Source organism: Anarrhichthys ocellatus, unplaced genomic scaffold, assembly GCF_004355925.1.
Source record: "Anarrhichthys ocellatus isolate YVR2014 unplaced genomic scaffold, GSC_Weel_1.0 scaffold21, whole genome shotgun sequence".
NCBI classification, from domain to species: domain Eukaryota; kingdom Metazoa; phylum Chordata; class Actinopteri; order Perciformes; family Anarhichadidae; genus Anarrhichthys; species Anarrhichthys ocellatus.
In genome coordinates, this window is record NW_022280051.1 from 6654690 (window position 1) to 6670373 (window position 15684).

General features: G+C 41.4%; 2 protein-coding genes across 4 annotated transcripts in view; one reads left to right on the plus strand and one right to left on the minus strand.

Moving 5' to 3' along the window:
- LOC116389990 (F-box only protein 15-like) overlaps positions 1-1239 on the minus strand; it is a 15761-nt gene extending 14522 nt beyond the window's left edge. For both annotated transcript variants that reach the window (XM_031859194.1, XM_031859193.1), the window contains exons 1-2: positions 794-1239; positions 610-690 (exon numbers count right to left, since the gene is read on the minus strand). In XM_031859194.1, the coding sequence (XP_031715054.1) occupies positions 610-690; positions 794-1017 (305 nt within the window). In that variant the 5' untranslated portion in view covers positions 1018-1239. The remainder of the gene's footprint in view (positions 1-609; positions 691-793) is intronic.
- A 726-nt stretch (positions 1240-1965) lies between these two features.
- Positions 1966-15581, plus strand: dyrk2 (dual-specificity tyrosine-(Y)-phosphorylation regulated kinase 2). Of its 2 annotated transcripts, XM_031859202.1 has the most exons (8): positions 1966-2597; positions 3107-3310; positions 8796-8899; positions 10798-11137; positions 11222-11385; positions 11731-12120; positions 12200-12290; positions 12855-15581. In XM_031859202.1, the coding sequence occupies exons 2-8, from the start codon at positions 3271-3273 to the stop codon at positions 13502-13504; spliced, it is 1779 nt and encodes a 592-aa protein (XP_031715062.1). In that variant the 5' UTR covers positions 1966-2597; positions 3107-3270; the 3' UTR covers positions 13505-15581. The 2 variants fall into 2 exon arrangements, with proteins under 2 accessions (XP_031715062.1, XP_031715063.1); XM_031859203.1 differs by lacking the exon at positions 1966-2597 and having other exon boundaries at positions 2917-3310.
- Positions 15582-15684: the final 103 nt, after the last annotated feature.

Sequence of the window (15684 nt, forward strand, 5' to 3'; positions counted from 1 at the left end):
CCTCCTGTTGGTTAGCCGTTAGCGGTGCTGCTAACGTTACTAGCTGACTGGTTGTTTACAATGAAACATGATCAGAGACCAGACACTAGAAACACATGTTCTACTGAATACTGGAGGAGAACCATCATCAGTAGAACTTTACATTCAGACTGTAAATCTTGAAAAAAATGTTTATTTTTGGGCAAAAAGGTTAAAGTTGTCTTTAAAATCATTCATCGATGTTACCCGGTTAGCTCCACTTTATTTAATATAAAAACTTATATTAAGGTTCACAACAATATATGAAAAATAATATTCTACATCTAATTAATTTCATATTTCTGCAAAGTTTTACATCAATAAATGTACAATTCACAAAAGTAAAACTTCACTTTCATGTTTTTTACTCAACTTACATTATATTTATTTAAATTGAGCCTTAGCGTGTTTTACTTCATTTGAATAAATGTTACATTAACTTTAACATATATTCACCCATGTATCATTGTATTTATAGGTGAATATATATGAAAGCAAAGGTATATTCACCTATGTACTGTGTAAAGATAAAGTGAAGTATTAATGTTCATATTTAGCTGTTATTTAAATATATAAATAAACGTATCTTACCTTTCCATTAAGTTATCTTCAGATTGAGTTACCATTTGGGGGAAATCTGCTTTATATTCATTTATTCTGGTTTCTGGCCATCTGGGTTAAAAATACACACACACAAAAAATAAAGGATTAAGATCAATAAAATAATGTAATTATTCAAAGATTTGTAAATTTGTACTTAATTGTTTGCTGTCACCTGCAACCGTTCACGCTAAACGAACATGGCGCTGCCGTTGGCTGGTTCTTCCCCCTCTTTCCGTCCGTTTGACTGTTACCACCCGGCCCGGGCTCTCTTTCGCCCGGACCCGGTTTGCGAAACGTTAGTGGTCTCGCCGGAGCCGTTTGGCCGCAGTTCGTGTTGGGGTTCCTCCTCAGACCCTCCAGGTAACTCGGTAAAAACGCCCCTCGTCCCGCCGCCATCTTGAAACTTGACAAGCTTACCGACTTCCGGTCAGCTTTGTTTTTCACAATAAAGAAAATAACTAATTGGTTTTAGCGCATCCAAACCGCTAGATGGCAGTCTAGTTTAGTCTAAATTACAGTATTTTATCACTTTTTAATTCCTCCATTAAATTAATATTAATCATTCATCTAAAATACCACAGTTTAAAAAGTCCCTATTTTTCTGCCTGTTTTATATTTTATGAGTGCTTTAAATCTCATGTATGCAACGCAGCCATCAAGAGGACATGGGAGCAAGTAAACACTAACACACACACACACACATTACTCAGACTGCTGAGTCAGTACAATATGTGCCATGGTGATGTAATGAACACATCCATAAGTTTATTAAGCGCCTAATAAACTTTACCAACAGCACGGCATGCAGCGGCTTTCCCCATGTTCTCCTCATGGCCGACACTGTACAACAATGTACCACTCGCAGAACAGCTCAAGGCTGCATCCAGTGTGTGAGACATCAATGCTCGGCTGCAGCGTGTGGTGTTCAATGTATGCTCCAGAAGGTCTGTAAATAAATGATTCCTTGTGGGCAGAATGGATAGCGCTCGTATAGGAAGTCATCGTGATGTGATAACGGATCTTGGCGATGTGGAAGAACTCTCTCCCTATAAAACGCTAATCTAACTAATATCCTCCTTCATCAGTGGATCTCAATGGCAGGGAGCCATTGAGATCAATGGCTGGGAGGGAGCTGCCATTGTTTCCGGGGGAGTGGCAGCTTATCCAGCTACCTTCAGTTAGCCTGCGCTGGAGCAGCTTCAAGCTTATGGATGTGTTGCCATGGTGATTTTGCCAAACTTGCTTCGTGGAACCGAAAAGCCTGATCTACGTCATCTTATCCTGACAAGTATCCGCCACTTGTTTTCATGCTCTTTGTTTGTCATTTACAGGACAGTTAATTGCTGAATAAAAAAAGATTGATGCATTCAATATCAGTCAGAACATAAAATAAATCCCTACATGCATGTAAGGGGTTGGTCACCTATAGTTCATTGGTTTCCAACCTTTTACTTCATTAACAAACCAGTTTTCTATCATTTAGTAAACAATGGAGATGGCAAATATTATTGGAAACCATCCATGCAAGCGTGTAGTGCAAGTTTTATTATTTTTTTTTTACTGCTTCATTGAGTCCTTGTGCCTAATTGGCCCATTTTTGGTGGTCCATGCATGGTTTTCTGGGTAACTTTGCCGAGTAAAACCATCTCAAATCTCTCAGTAAACCATCCTGTTTTATTACCTAACCAGAAGGTGAGGTCATGTTCTGTGCTTCATTCTGTATTTATTTCTGCTGTCCTGAATGTGTACGTGTTACATAAGTCTCTTTGTAGTTTAACTAAAAGCTGTGAAACCTGAGACCACGCTTTACACTGAGACCGCTCTCTTGTCTCTGATGTAAACACACTGTTGGTCTCCAAGCAGCCAAATAAACAATCACACAGTTTGTGTGAGTGATGATGTCCTCATACGGGAAACACTGGAGATGAAGAACACCTTGAGCATCATTGTCTCTGTGGTTCAAACGGCACACGGTGGTGAGTATCACTGGTGTTATTGGTAATGTAGTGAGGAGAATCAGTATTGTTGCCTTTGTTTCCTGCAGCTCGATTAATGTTAATATTGACAAAGCCTTTGACTACTTAGTGCTACAGATGCTAATGGTGCTAATACGTTACTGTTGCTGAAAATGGCTTTAATAAGTGCAATGTGGACGATCTGGGCAGAATTGTAATATAAAAAAAGTATTACAAATGTGCACCAGGCGGCAACCTCCGGTTCTGCAGAATGAAGTTTATTCTTAAAGCTGCATTCTCTCTGATGTCCACCAGGGGGCGACTCCTCTAGTTGTATAGACGTCTAAGGTAGAAATGATAACAAAATTCAGACGTGTCAGAGTGAGAAGTGGTAGAAGTAAAAGTAGAAAAGAGGGTGCTACTTTCAGTAGATGAAGGTTAGTACATACAGGACTCAATGACGCATACATCACATTATTATTGTGTTTAAATTATGTCATAAAGACATGATGGTACACACTCCGCTCCAGTAGGTGGCGGTATGCACCTTGGACGTTGGTTTGTAGTCCGCCAATAAACTACAAGAAGAAGAAGAAGAGGAGGAAGAGGAGGACTAGGGAGGAGGAAAAGGAGGAGCTTAAGAGGAGGCGTCCGGTCCCCGTCCGTCTGTGTCCAGAGGAGAGGAGCGGCCGCCATGTTAACCAAGAAGCCCGGAACATCGGTCCTCCCAACGGGTGAGCACAGCCTCTGTAGCCGGCCTGAGGGCGTCTGAGCGCGACCAGTGTAGCGAGGACACACCGCTGATCTCCTCCTCCGGTTCTCATTTAACCTAGCGTTAATTTAAACGTATTAACTGAAGACGGATTAAAGCAAAACACTAGCTAACAGTATAGGAAACAGCCTTTCTTTATCTGCTCACTAAATCATCTTTAATCTTGTCTTTTAGTGTCTAATGGCTCAGAGGAGAAGCTGTTAATGATCATGTGGAATTAGCTCCAAACGTCTGTCGGGTTTATTTATAGAAGTGACAGCTACAACAGTAGAAACAGGTTTTACACCGTGTGTGTGTTTATTGTTTTCGGTTTATAACGCCTTAATAACTGTATTATAACTGTTTGTTGGCTGTAGAATAGCCATCGATGTTTTCTAGCTGTTTTTGTGCGTAAAGAGATGGTTTCTGGTGATATTTGGTGGTTGTTCAGCGTGTGTTGTTGGTTTCTGGGTGATTTCTGGCCTCCAGCTCCACAGACACAGCTTCAAGCTTCAGTTCAGTCAGTTGTTTTCTGTTTTTTAAAGTCAGCATACTGCTTTTATTATATTTATATAACATAATAATATATATATATATCAATCAATCTGTCTCTAATCGCTATCAACTGTCTGTAACCAAATAAACATTATAACATTTAAACTATCATAAGCATGACTACTAATGTATGGCCTAATGTGTTTGTCAAGCTACTACAATAAATATATAATAATATAATATGAATATTACATATATATAATATACTTTTAGTATAAATAATATATGTATATATGATAATAAATAATATAAATATACTATACAATATAATATATATATATATATATACTGTGACGATAAAGTAGAAGGATAACATCGAGGCATTTTTGACAGTTTACGCTGATTTCACGACAGTTGAAACATGTTTTCTTGCAGTGGTTAAAGAAGAAGTTAGTTTGAAACCTTGCTGTTAATTATAGTTTGTAGAAAGAAAATCTTAATCTGCTAAAATCAGAATCCGCAGGTCAGACTAAAATTTAGTTTTTGCAATCGGTGCATCTGTAGTTTCAGTTTAGTAGATGTGGTTTGTGGATGTTTTGAAGCCTTCAGTTTGGTTATTTGGCCGTCGCCATCTTGGTTTTTTGCAACCAGTGAACAGGAAGTGAACATATCTGGACTGAGGAGGAGTGACGTAGAGACGCCGTATACGTCTCTGGTAGAGACCTGTCAATCACCGTGTAGCCCCGCCCTAAAGCATCCCCTGCTTTATGGTCTGTTTGACTCTAAATGGACCATAATGTACTAAATGAACATCATGCTGTATTGAAGAAGACTTGAAACTAGAGATTGAGACCATAAACTCATGTTTACAATGTTTACTGAGGTAATAAATCAAGAGAGAAGTAGAGTCATTTTCTCATAGACTTCTATACAACCAGAGGAGTCATCCCCTGGTGGTCACTAGAGGGAATGCAGCTTTAACACATGAAGCTTTGACTTTCTAGACTCTGTAGTTCATTTCTTTCGGTGAGTTTGTGACCCCGCTGCGTGTGTGTGCGGTCACGTTGCTGCATATTTTTTTTTCTTACCCGCCCGTCCTGTCGAGCAGCATGCCGGGCGAGCTCTCCGGGCGCTCTGGCATTCCCAGCTCGGTGTCGAGTTCACATTCAGCACGCCGCGTTTCCACTCTGCTGGCGTGCAACTGTCGGGGGGGATACTGCAACGTGCTCTCTGCAGCACGGATTCCTGGTACTTTATCAGCATGTACTGTACAGTAGTACAGAGTACAGTAGTACAGAGTACAGTGTCGTTAAAATACTGCACAGCCGGTTTCAATCCAGCAATACTGGAGGTTTTTCAGGCTGATCTCGTCTGTGCTTTATTATAATAAATACAATATTAGTTTGTTTGGTATTCCTACAAAACATAAGATAAGTCGGTGATGATATAATAATGATAATACAACCAAAATATGAATATTTTAAGGAGGTTAAATATACATAACAATGGAGAGAATACAACTTTTTTATCTGCAAACACATCAGCTGATTGTTTGATAACAGCAGTTTAAATGTGTTTCCGTGTCACGTTTAGAGCTAAAAAACATACAGACGTATTAATAACTACTATAATATATATACTGTATAGACGTAGTAATTACTAATATAATATATATACTGTATAGACGTATTGATCGTCGGTCAGATTACAGCTCGTGTTGTTTTGTGCTGATGCAGCAGTTTGATGCGTCACGGTGTTCCAGCTCATTAGCGGGATTAATGTGAGATTAGAGATTAGAGAGCAGAGAGCTGGACGGTGGCCTGTGAGGGTTTTACATTCATTCAGGTTCAGGTGTGTTTGTGCACACGAGCAGCAGGTGAAGACGGTTCTGTAGTCGTCAGAGGTCTTAAATCTTCATCCGTCGTTTGGTTCATCGATTAGTCAATTTAATCCGTTTTTAAGAGAAAACTCTTTTTTTATCTATTTTCTGAAGAAGTAATCCTTCCCAGAACACAAATGTTATTTACTATATTTATCCAGCTCCTTGTGAGCGGATATTAAAATGCCAAACACGTCTTACCTGACTTTCTTTTGTTTCTAATTTTCCATATTTTTAAACATTTCTAGTTCCCATAGAGTTTTATGAAAACAAACTGAATATCGTTTTGTTTTGGACAGTTGTGGTCGTACAAAAACAAGCTATTTGAAGACGTCATTCTTGAAATAATAATACAATTTTTGAACTAATACTCATCTTTATTGTTTGACGTTTGTTTGTTTGTTTGTTTCTGGTCGCCGAGAGTTAAAAATAAATTCTCAGCCGTCCAATCACAGTGGAGGAGAGGCGGGACAAATATCCAACCACAAAGACGTGATGGAACGTGTTTTATTATTAGTTTGTTGTGGTCTATTTGTGTATGTTGTCTTTGTTTATGTATGGCTGATGTTTGTGTGTCTCAATATGCATTTAAGATTTAATATTTAATATTTTAAAGGCCAAGTTTAACGGTGGTTAGACCGACGTTGGCTTCGTTCATGCAGTGTGTTTATTTTAACATTCAAAAGAAAGAAAAGAGTTTGACCTGATGCATAAATGCTCCAAAATACTAGATTATATGGTAATAAATATGTACCTGATGAGGAGCCAAATTGTGCTTGAAATTCATTTTAAATTCAGTTAAATAGAATTTTTAGAGGCAGTGTTCAAACGTGTTGAGAGTTCTTTGAAGTAGGAAATAATTAACACATTTTTAAATAATATTTTCATTTAGAAATGGTGAAAAACTGCATCTCAGATGTGAGGATTTGCGGCCTCTCGGTCATATTTAACAGTAAACTGATTAACTCACTTTCTGCTCTGCATTTGAACAAATGAACCGATATTTAAATGAGTGTAAATTGCAGCATAAATCTCATATATTTAATATATATATCACAACCGTTAGCGTTGGAACGCAGGTTAAGAACTGAGAATGAAGTTGTTTTTCTTTGAAGTGTTGTTGTTTTGTGTCGGGTTGTGATTGTGAGGCAGAAGCCGATAAGAACGGTTTAAAGTACGACACTAATCAGATCTTTAACCCTTCGCTGTGTCGTCACGTTGTGGTCGAAGGAACAAGGAAGTGAGGCGTAGACGTGGAGGATTATCAGGCTGTTAGAACCTTCATCCTCCGTAGACCGGGTCAGTCTGGTCCATAAGGGGATCTGAGGCCGGTTTGCTTCATTTCAGTTAAGATAAACAGCCGGTGGCCACTTTATTAGGTACACCTGTTAAACCTAATGATAATAATGTCTGAGAGGTTTTAATTCAACTACATGTTTGAAGTTGTGATCGTCAGCAATGTTGAACTGGACTGCTTCATATTTAAAGGTGCTACGATCTCTGTAGTAAATATACTTTAATATAACCAACCATTATAATCACAATCAGCTTTAATGGCTAAGTGTGAGCAATAGAAATAACAAGCACAACAAATGTGGACATTTAAAGGTAAAGAAAAGACTCAAGAGAGGTGTAATCACAAATGTTATATATAAAGAACCAATAAACAATACAATAAGAATAAAAACGTTTATATACAAGTCAAGTGTTCTGTAAGTTGTAAACAAACAAATACTGAATAGATGGACTGGAGGATTATGTCTGTAGGATTTATATTGACAGTGTACATTTATGTACATTAATAAAGTAATTGTGCATAAAATAGCAGTATATTGTGTAATTAACTGGATATTTAGTGTTGATGACAAATACATTGATAAAGGTAGAAAAGGGGACAATGTGATGCTGGTTAAAGTGAATATATAATCGACAAAATAGAACATTTTAAATTTATAAACGCGGAAAACATGCAGTTAATAAACTCTCCTCAAAGCCACCGGAATCCGTTGACAGAACTCGTGCTGATAATTGAGACGCACTTCATTCAAACTACACAAAACATAAAAACATGAAGACACACTCGTCTACTGGCAACATGAAGGACGTCTGTAGCCTTCAGGTTTCCCAGTGTTGAAACGACCTGCTTCTACGCACTCGTTTCAGTAGAAATAGAGTTCCAGAGGCCATATTATGCCGACACATTTCTAACATAACGGTCTAAATCTGGTCTCACGTCTCTCTATGAAAACACAGCCGTCTGTCGGAGGATTCCAGACACTTTCCAGTATTTTGGGAGCTTGACGAGCGCATTCCTGATATGCCCGTTTACGAAACACTAACCTCTTTAGGTGGTGTTCATGTCATGTGATATTTGGTATGTTGGGGGGGAGGGGGGCATCGACGGACACATCATGTCCTCTGAGAGGCTGACACTCTCCGTCATGTCGTCTGATAGTCGGAGCTCTTTTTACACCTCTTCTGTTCGATGTACAAGACATGTATCAGAAACACGCTAGCAGTTTCCCCCCGCTTCCAGTCTTTGTGCTAAGCTACGCTAAACACCGGATTTGGCAGTTAAGATGCTGAAAAATATACCAAAAGAAGTACACACACTTAGTAACACACTGTGAAAATACTCTGTTACCAAGTCCTGCATTCACTATTCTACTTGAGTAAAAGTATTACTGGTAAGATGTACTTAAAGTAGCAAAAGTATGTTTTTATCTGTAACAATGCATTATATTTAATAAGTCGATCATATGTTCTGTTTGTAAAAACAAAGGAACTTTAGCTGTGAAATAAATGTGGTGCAGTAAAAAGTACTATGAGATGGATTAGAAGTATAAAATAGCATATTATGGAAGTACAAGTACCTCAAAATTGCAATTAAGTACACTTGAGTAGATGTACTTAGTTACTTTCTACTACTGAAAAACACACACCAATACGATTATATTTAGTTTCTGGTGTTAGTATCACTTCTTATACACTTTGTATTTTTACTCTTGTGTTCACGTTTCTTGTTGTATTGTAGTTGATGTTTTTTACTTTGGTGTTCTTCTCCTCTCAATGATTTCTTCTGTTTTCTTTCCAGGCAAAGCGGGCGAGCGGGTCTTCTCTCCGGGTCACGGTGGCTCTGAGACGACGTCGCCTGTCGCGCTGCCGCGACTTCGTAACAACAACCACAACGTCCTGACGGTACGAACGTCCCCAAACTACAAAGGATCCAACGACAAATTTTAGCTTAAAGCTACGACAAAGAACTTTCATCTTGTGTTGATTGTGTCGCCCCCTGTGGACTAAAGTGGTAGTGTCTCTGAGCACCAGATTCCCTTTAGAAAAGCTCTCATTCTACTGCAGCAGGGTCTGACAGTCTGCCCCTCTCAGTCCTGGTTCTCCCGTGTCTCCCTTCAGCAAAATATACACGTATAAATACAGGTTTAAATACACGTATGAATACAGCTTTCAGGGAAGCCGAGCTCCACGTAGCTCCTTCATATTTCAAACTCGGCATCTGGAGACATTTCACCGCCGTCTGCTCCGCTGATTTAAGGCCGTTTTGTTTTTTTTTGTTCTGCCGTTAGCGTGTTAGCATGCCGTTAGCGCCGTGAAACTCCTGTATGTGAGCCTGAGCAGCAGGAACAGTCGGCTGTAGCCACGCGGCTAATAATAGCCCTCTGCTCCGGGAGGCTTTAAACAGCTGATTGGTTTATAGGGTGGCGTGAAGGACGGACACACACACACACACACAGCGGACTAATGGTTTAAAGGAACTGATGCAGCATTTGTTTACTCCATTAACTCCAGAGTGACTGTTAGCATTAGCAGGCTTTTTTCCCGTAAGATGTTATTTATTTATTTATTATATCTTCTTTATCAGTTATTTTATGATTAATTACTGTAAAGAGAAAGCACAATGTGATCAATCCATCAGATCAAATATTTAGTACATTTAGTGCATTTAGTCCTGTTTGTGTTTGTTTGACTTCATGATGAATCAATACGATCAATAAATGATCATAAAAGGACTGTTTGTCAGTTTCACAGCTGAAGCAACTGAGCAACAGAAAACAATTTAATAATAATCATGATAAATTATTTTAATAAATCTTAAATAATAACAAAAATATTTGCTGCTTTCCTGTTTGTTCAAACTTTAAACTGAATATATTTTTTGGATAAAAGATGCAATTAGAAGTGCAAAAGGAAGTTTTGATTCATCCGATTCAGATTTAAACTTTAAAAAAAAATATTTGTATGTATTCATTCATTTTGTCTTTTATTACACAATATCTATTTATATTTTTGATATTATTCTATATTATTTTATATTCAAATATTTTATTATTGGTAGATTGATCAACAATAATCTAAAATGTGTGTGTGTGTGTGTGTGTGTGTGTGTGTGAGAGATAAGGTGTTGTCAGGTGAGGGAGGAGTCAATATTTTGCTCTCATATGTCACTTTGACTACTGACAACACAAACAGTCAGAGTAGTGTGTGTGTGTGTTTGAATTTTATCTCTTGACTCACTTCCTTGTTTTGACACATTAATCCTCACTGACCAGATTACACACACACACACACAGCCGCCCAGTTCAAAGACCGTGTGTGTGTGTGTGTGTGTGTGTGCGCCTCTTGTTATCTGAAAGGACCCAGGTGTGCTGGTCACCACAGCAACAGGGACTGACTCACTGAGAGATGACACAATGAGACAGAGAGACAGCTGTCTCTCTGTCTCTATTGTTGTTATTGTTGGTTAGATTGAACCAGGTGACACATTGTTTATTTATTAATCATCAGAGAGGCTCTGGTGTTGTGTTCAGGAACATCGTTCACCAAACCGTTCATAGTTTGTTCTTCAGGTTTGAATTTCACATCTCTTTGCCTGATGTGTCTCCTTCCTCCTCCTCTCCTTTCTTCTGTTGGTCCTCTCCTCCTCCTCTAACCACTCTCCTCTCCTCCTCCTCTTGATGTCTCTCCTCCTCCTCCTCTAACCACTCTCCTCCTCCTCCTCCTCTAACCACTCTCCTCCTCTAACCACTCGCCTCCTCCTCCTCCTCCTCCTCTAACCACTCTCCTCCTCTCCTCCTCAGGGAGGCTCTAAAGCCAGCATGTCTGAGTCCGTCCAGTCGGCCTCTCATCTGTACGAGGAGAACACCAACAAGCGTCCCGTTCTGACCTCCCAGCCCAACGGTCTGGCTCCTCTGGGGTCCACCAGGCCGGGCCTCCCTCTGCCGGACAGGCAGACAGACAGGCAGCAGCCCCCCCCGGCCCCGGAGCCCCCCCACCACTGCCGGCAGGGCAGCGCCTCCTCCACCAAGTCGACGGAGGTGAAGCCGAAGCCATCCTTCCTGTCCCCGGAGCAGGCCATGAAGCAGTTCATGTCCAAGATGTCGTCTCTGGAGCACCACGAGGTGTTCAGCTACCCGGAAGGTGAGCGGCTCTGAACCTCCCAACAGATAACCAATCAGTAATGTGATCAGTGAGTCATCGCGCTCTTCTTCTTCTCCCCTTCAGTGTATTTCGTGGGTCCGAATGCTAAGAAGAGGTCGGGGGTCATGGGCGGAGCCAACAACGGCGGCTACGACGACGATCAGGGATCCTACATCCACATTCCTCACGACCACATCTCCTACCGCTACGAAGTCCTTAAAGTCATCGGCAAGGGCAGCTTCGGACAGGTAGTAACAGTACTACTACTGGTAGTACTACTAGTGATGTACTACTACTGGTGTACTAGTAGTACTACTACTCTCCTCTGATGGTCCTCTTCTTCTGTCTTCTCTTAATTTTCCTCTCCTCCTATGCTCTTCTCTCCTATCCTGTCTGTCCTCCTCTTCTCCTTTACTGATTATCCTCCTCCTCTTCTTTTGGTCCTCCTCTCCTCCCCCTCCTGCACTTCTCCTCCTCTGTTGGTCCTCCTCCCATCTGAATACCATCATCTGTAGAATTGACCACAGCATTAGATTAATAGTTTATTCTGTACCATGTGTTGAATGGCCGATGGCCGTGTTCCTCGTCCTCAGGTGGTGAAGGCCTTCGACCACCGGTCTCAGACCCACGTGGCCCTGAAGATGGTCCGCAACGAGAAGCGCTTCCACCGGCAGGCGGCGGAGGAGATTCGCATCCTGGAGCACCTGAGGAAGCAGGACAAGGACTCCAGCATGAACGTGATCCACATGCTGGAGAACTTCACCTTCCGCAACCACATCTGCATGACCTTCGAGCTGCTCAGCATGAACCTGTACGAGCTCATCAAGAAGAACAAGTTCCAGGGCTTCAGCCTCCCGCTGGTCAGGAAGTTCGCCCACTCCATCCTGCAGTGTCTGGACTCGCTGCACAAGAACCGCATCATCCACTGCGACCTGAAGCCGGAGAACATCCTGCTGAAGCAGCAGGGACGCAGCGGCATCAAGGTGGGACGGAGAAATGGTGGTTTTTACCTCTTTGTGTCTATTATAATCCATCTGTTAAAACAATCCTTTCTGTCTCCAGGTCATAGATTTTGGTTCCAGCTGTTATGAACATCAGAGAGTTTACACCTACATCCAGTCCAGGTTCTACAGAGCGCCAGAGGTCATTCTAGGTAAGTTTACCAGGATGTTCTCCAGCATTCACAGCTAAAACAACGAAAGATAATGTAATATTCTAATCCGTCGATATTCTGTATATTCTGTATGTCATACACTTAAAAAGCAGTGATCTTTAAGCCAGAACGTTGTTCGTTCTCCATGTGAAACGAGAAGTCAACGCTGATTTATTTTTCACGTAACTTGTGCAATGTTGTTACAGCGCTTCAGTAGTTATTTTAACCCAAACCACCATGTTTTCCTAAACCTAACTAAGTATTTCACGATCTTTTCCTAAGCCTAACCAAGTATTTCACGATCTTTTCCTAAGCCTAACCAAGTATTTCACGATCTTTTCCTGAACCTAACCAAGTATTTCACGATCTTTTCCTAAACCTAAGTATTTCACGATCTTTTCCTGAACTTAACCAAGTATTTCACGATCTTTTCTTAAACTTAACCAAGTATTTCACAGTGACTTAGTTAAAACTGATTGAGAAATGATCGGTGGGAATGTTAAGTATTAATTAGCATCATTTTTGATAAATCCAGATATTAACTGTTCAATCGTTGGCCTCCAGGCTCCAGGTACGGGATGCCCATCGACATGTGGTCTCTGGGCTGCATCCTGGCCGAGCTGCTGACCGGTTACCCGCTGTTGCCGGGCGAAGACGAAGCCGACCAGCTGGCGTGCATCATCGAGCTGGTGGGCATGCCCGGCCAGAAGCTCCTGGACGCTTCCAAGAGAGCCAAGAACTTTGTGTCGTCTAAAGGCTACCCGCGGTACTGCACCGTCACCACGCTGCCCGACGGCACCACCGTGCTGAACGCCGGTCGCTCGCGGCGCGGGAAGGTACGCGGCGCGCCGGGCAGCAAGGACTGGAGCGTGGCGCTGAAGGGTGGCGACGACTCACTGTTCTTGGACTTCCTCAAGCAGTGTCTGGAGTGGGACCCGACGCTCAGGATGACGCCCAGCCAGGCGCTGCGCCACCCGTGGCTGAGGAGGCGACTCCCCAAGCCGCCGACGGGCACCACCGCAGTGGAAAAGACCTCCTCATCCTCCTCCAAACGCGCCACCACCGACAGCGCCGTCACCTCCATATCCAAGCTCGCCACCTCTTCCTCAACCACCATGTCCTCCTCCTCCAAAACCAGGACTAACTTGGCAGCGATCACCGACGCCAACGGAAACATCCAGCCCAGGACGGTGCTGCCCAAACTGGTCAGCTGAGAGTGACCGCACCCCCCCTCCCCCCTCCACGATCGCTGTGGTGGGAGTTGGTGAAAGCTGTGAGCAAACCAGCTGGAATAAAACCTGGTTTGTCAGGTTTTAAAGGAGCGCTTTGTTTGTTTCACGCTGGTCTTCGCGGCGGCATCGTTGTTGTTGGGGGGGGTGCGTTCAGGACACGAACGTGGAAAACTTAGCGTCGGGGTGTTCCACGGCTGGGATGTAAAGCCGAGCTGAAGGAAAACTTTATTGACAAAGTGGGACGCGTTCAGCCTCCTCAAATTCTCAGAAAAAACAAGAGCAGCGAGACAGGAAGTGACCACGCAGGTTTTTAAATGATTGTGAGGCTGCTCAGACAATCAGCTCACTCCACTCTGTAGCTCCAAACACTCAAAAACACGTCAACAAACATGGTGCTGACGGAGGGAACAAAGCTTCTTTTTTATGTTTTTACCACAGAATTTTTTTTTTTGTGCAAGCTGACAAATCGACACCAAATCAACTTTCTTATATAATCTTAGTCTTACAAGGTTTTATCTGCTGACAAACATGTCGGATATATCCTTGTAATACTTAAGTAACCGCTGCAAAAAACGCAAAGATTAGCATGCTAATCTTTGTCTCATATCACTATGAAATCATTGTTACGTTTCAGTTTAGGGGAACAGAGGTGGGGCACAATCCCAACTGAACCATCAACCTGTTAGCTGGCTAACTTTCTTAGCTAGCTGTTGTTTTTACAGTGTGTAGCTAGCCTTTGCTACCATGCTAGCTTAGTGCCTGTCAGCTGGCTAACTGTTAGCTGGCTAATAACCACTGGTTAGTTGTTAGACAGTTTATTTGTTTGTGTTAAGGTGTCACTTTGCTACCAATTTACAAACTTTTTAAATCAGTCAGCTAGCCATAGCTGGCTAACTATTTGCCTTTTTTGGCAGTCTGGTGGCTAGCCTTAGCCTTTTTTTAGCCATAGCCTGTTAGCACTGCCCAGCCTTACGAAGCACAGATTTAGAGTTTTTAAGCGTTTTTAGTTTTCAGATGGTTAGCAGGAAGAGAAGGGAGCTGGAAAAAGTATGTTTGGGTTACGTCACACCATTTTGTTCCCTATTTAACTAAACAAATCTGATTATTACTGATGCAAAATGGCTGTGAAGACAGAGACGAGCAAAAGACAAGTTATAAGTCATGTTAAAATTTAAAGGGCTCTGATATGAAAAGAAATGTAAGCAACCAAAGTCAGAAAAATAATTGAATTGTGTGCCCGCTAGTATTTAATTAGCTAAACTAAGTTATTACTTTCCGATTCAGGAAAGTTAACACTGATGTATTTGACTGGTCATAACTGCAAAAACAAGATTAAAATAACAATATGATGGTTGTCTGTGTGATTGACAGACTACTTCTGGCCATTCAGGACCATTTTAAAGACAATATTTTAATATTTATAGCCATTTTAAAATGATTACTTTCATGAATTCTTGTTAAATGAAAAGAAAAGAATGAAGTAAGATGAGGAGGAAAAAGGCGACGTAGCATCCAGAGCTGAATGTCTTCAAATAAAGAGAGCAAAGATTTGATTATTTAGACTTGAAGGGTGAAGATATTGTAGTTTTATTTGAGACTACAGCCTCGTGAGCAGCACATTCACAATATCTACGGCCACATAGAGGTAGAACCTCTGTAGCTAACGCTACGTTAGCATGTGACTGATCGTCAACGGTGCTTCAGTTTCAATTCAGGGTTTCTCTCAATGTAATAAACAGTTCTGAGAGAATTTAAGACACTAAACATATCCACTAAAACACACTGACAAATAATAACATCAAGAATAAAGGGTCCAGTCACATCAGTATGCGGTTAGTTAGTGACAACAGACTGTATAGAAGAAGTAGACGTAGTCACCGGGACGTCACCCGTTCTCAAGTTTGAGTCGGCCATCTTGGTTATTTGCAACCATTAGTGACACAAGAGGGCGGAGCTTAGTACAATCGAATGAAGACGTTTTTTAAGCGACCAAAATGTTACAATTATCTTTGATGAAGTAAAAAAACACACTGTGAAATAGTTCAAGTTAAAAAGACGAAAACATGGACAATGCCGTGGTAGAGACCTGTCAATCACTGTGTAGCCCCGCCCCTACCCTGCTTTATGGTCTGTTTGACTCTAAATGGACCATAATGTACTAA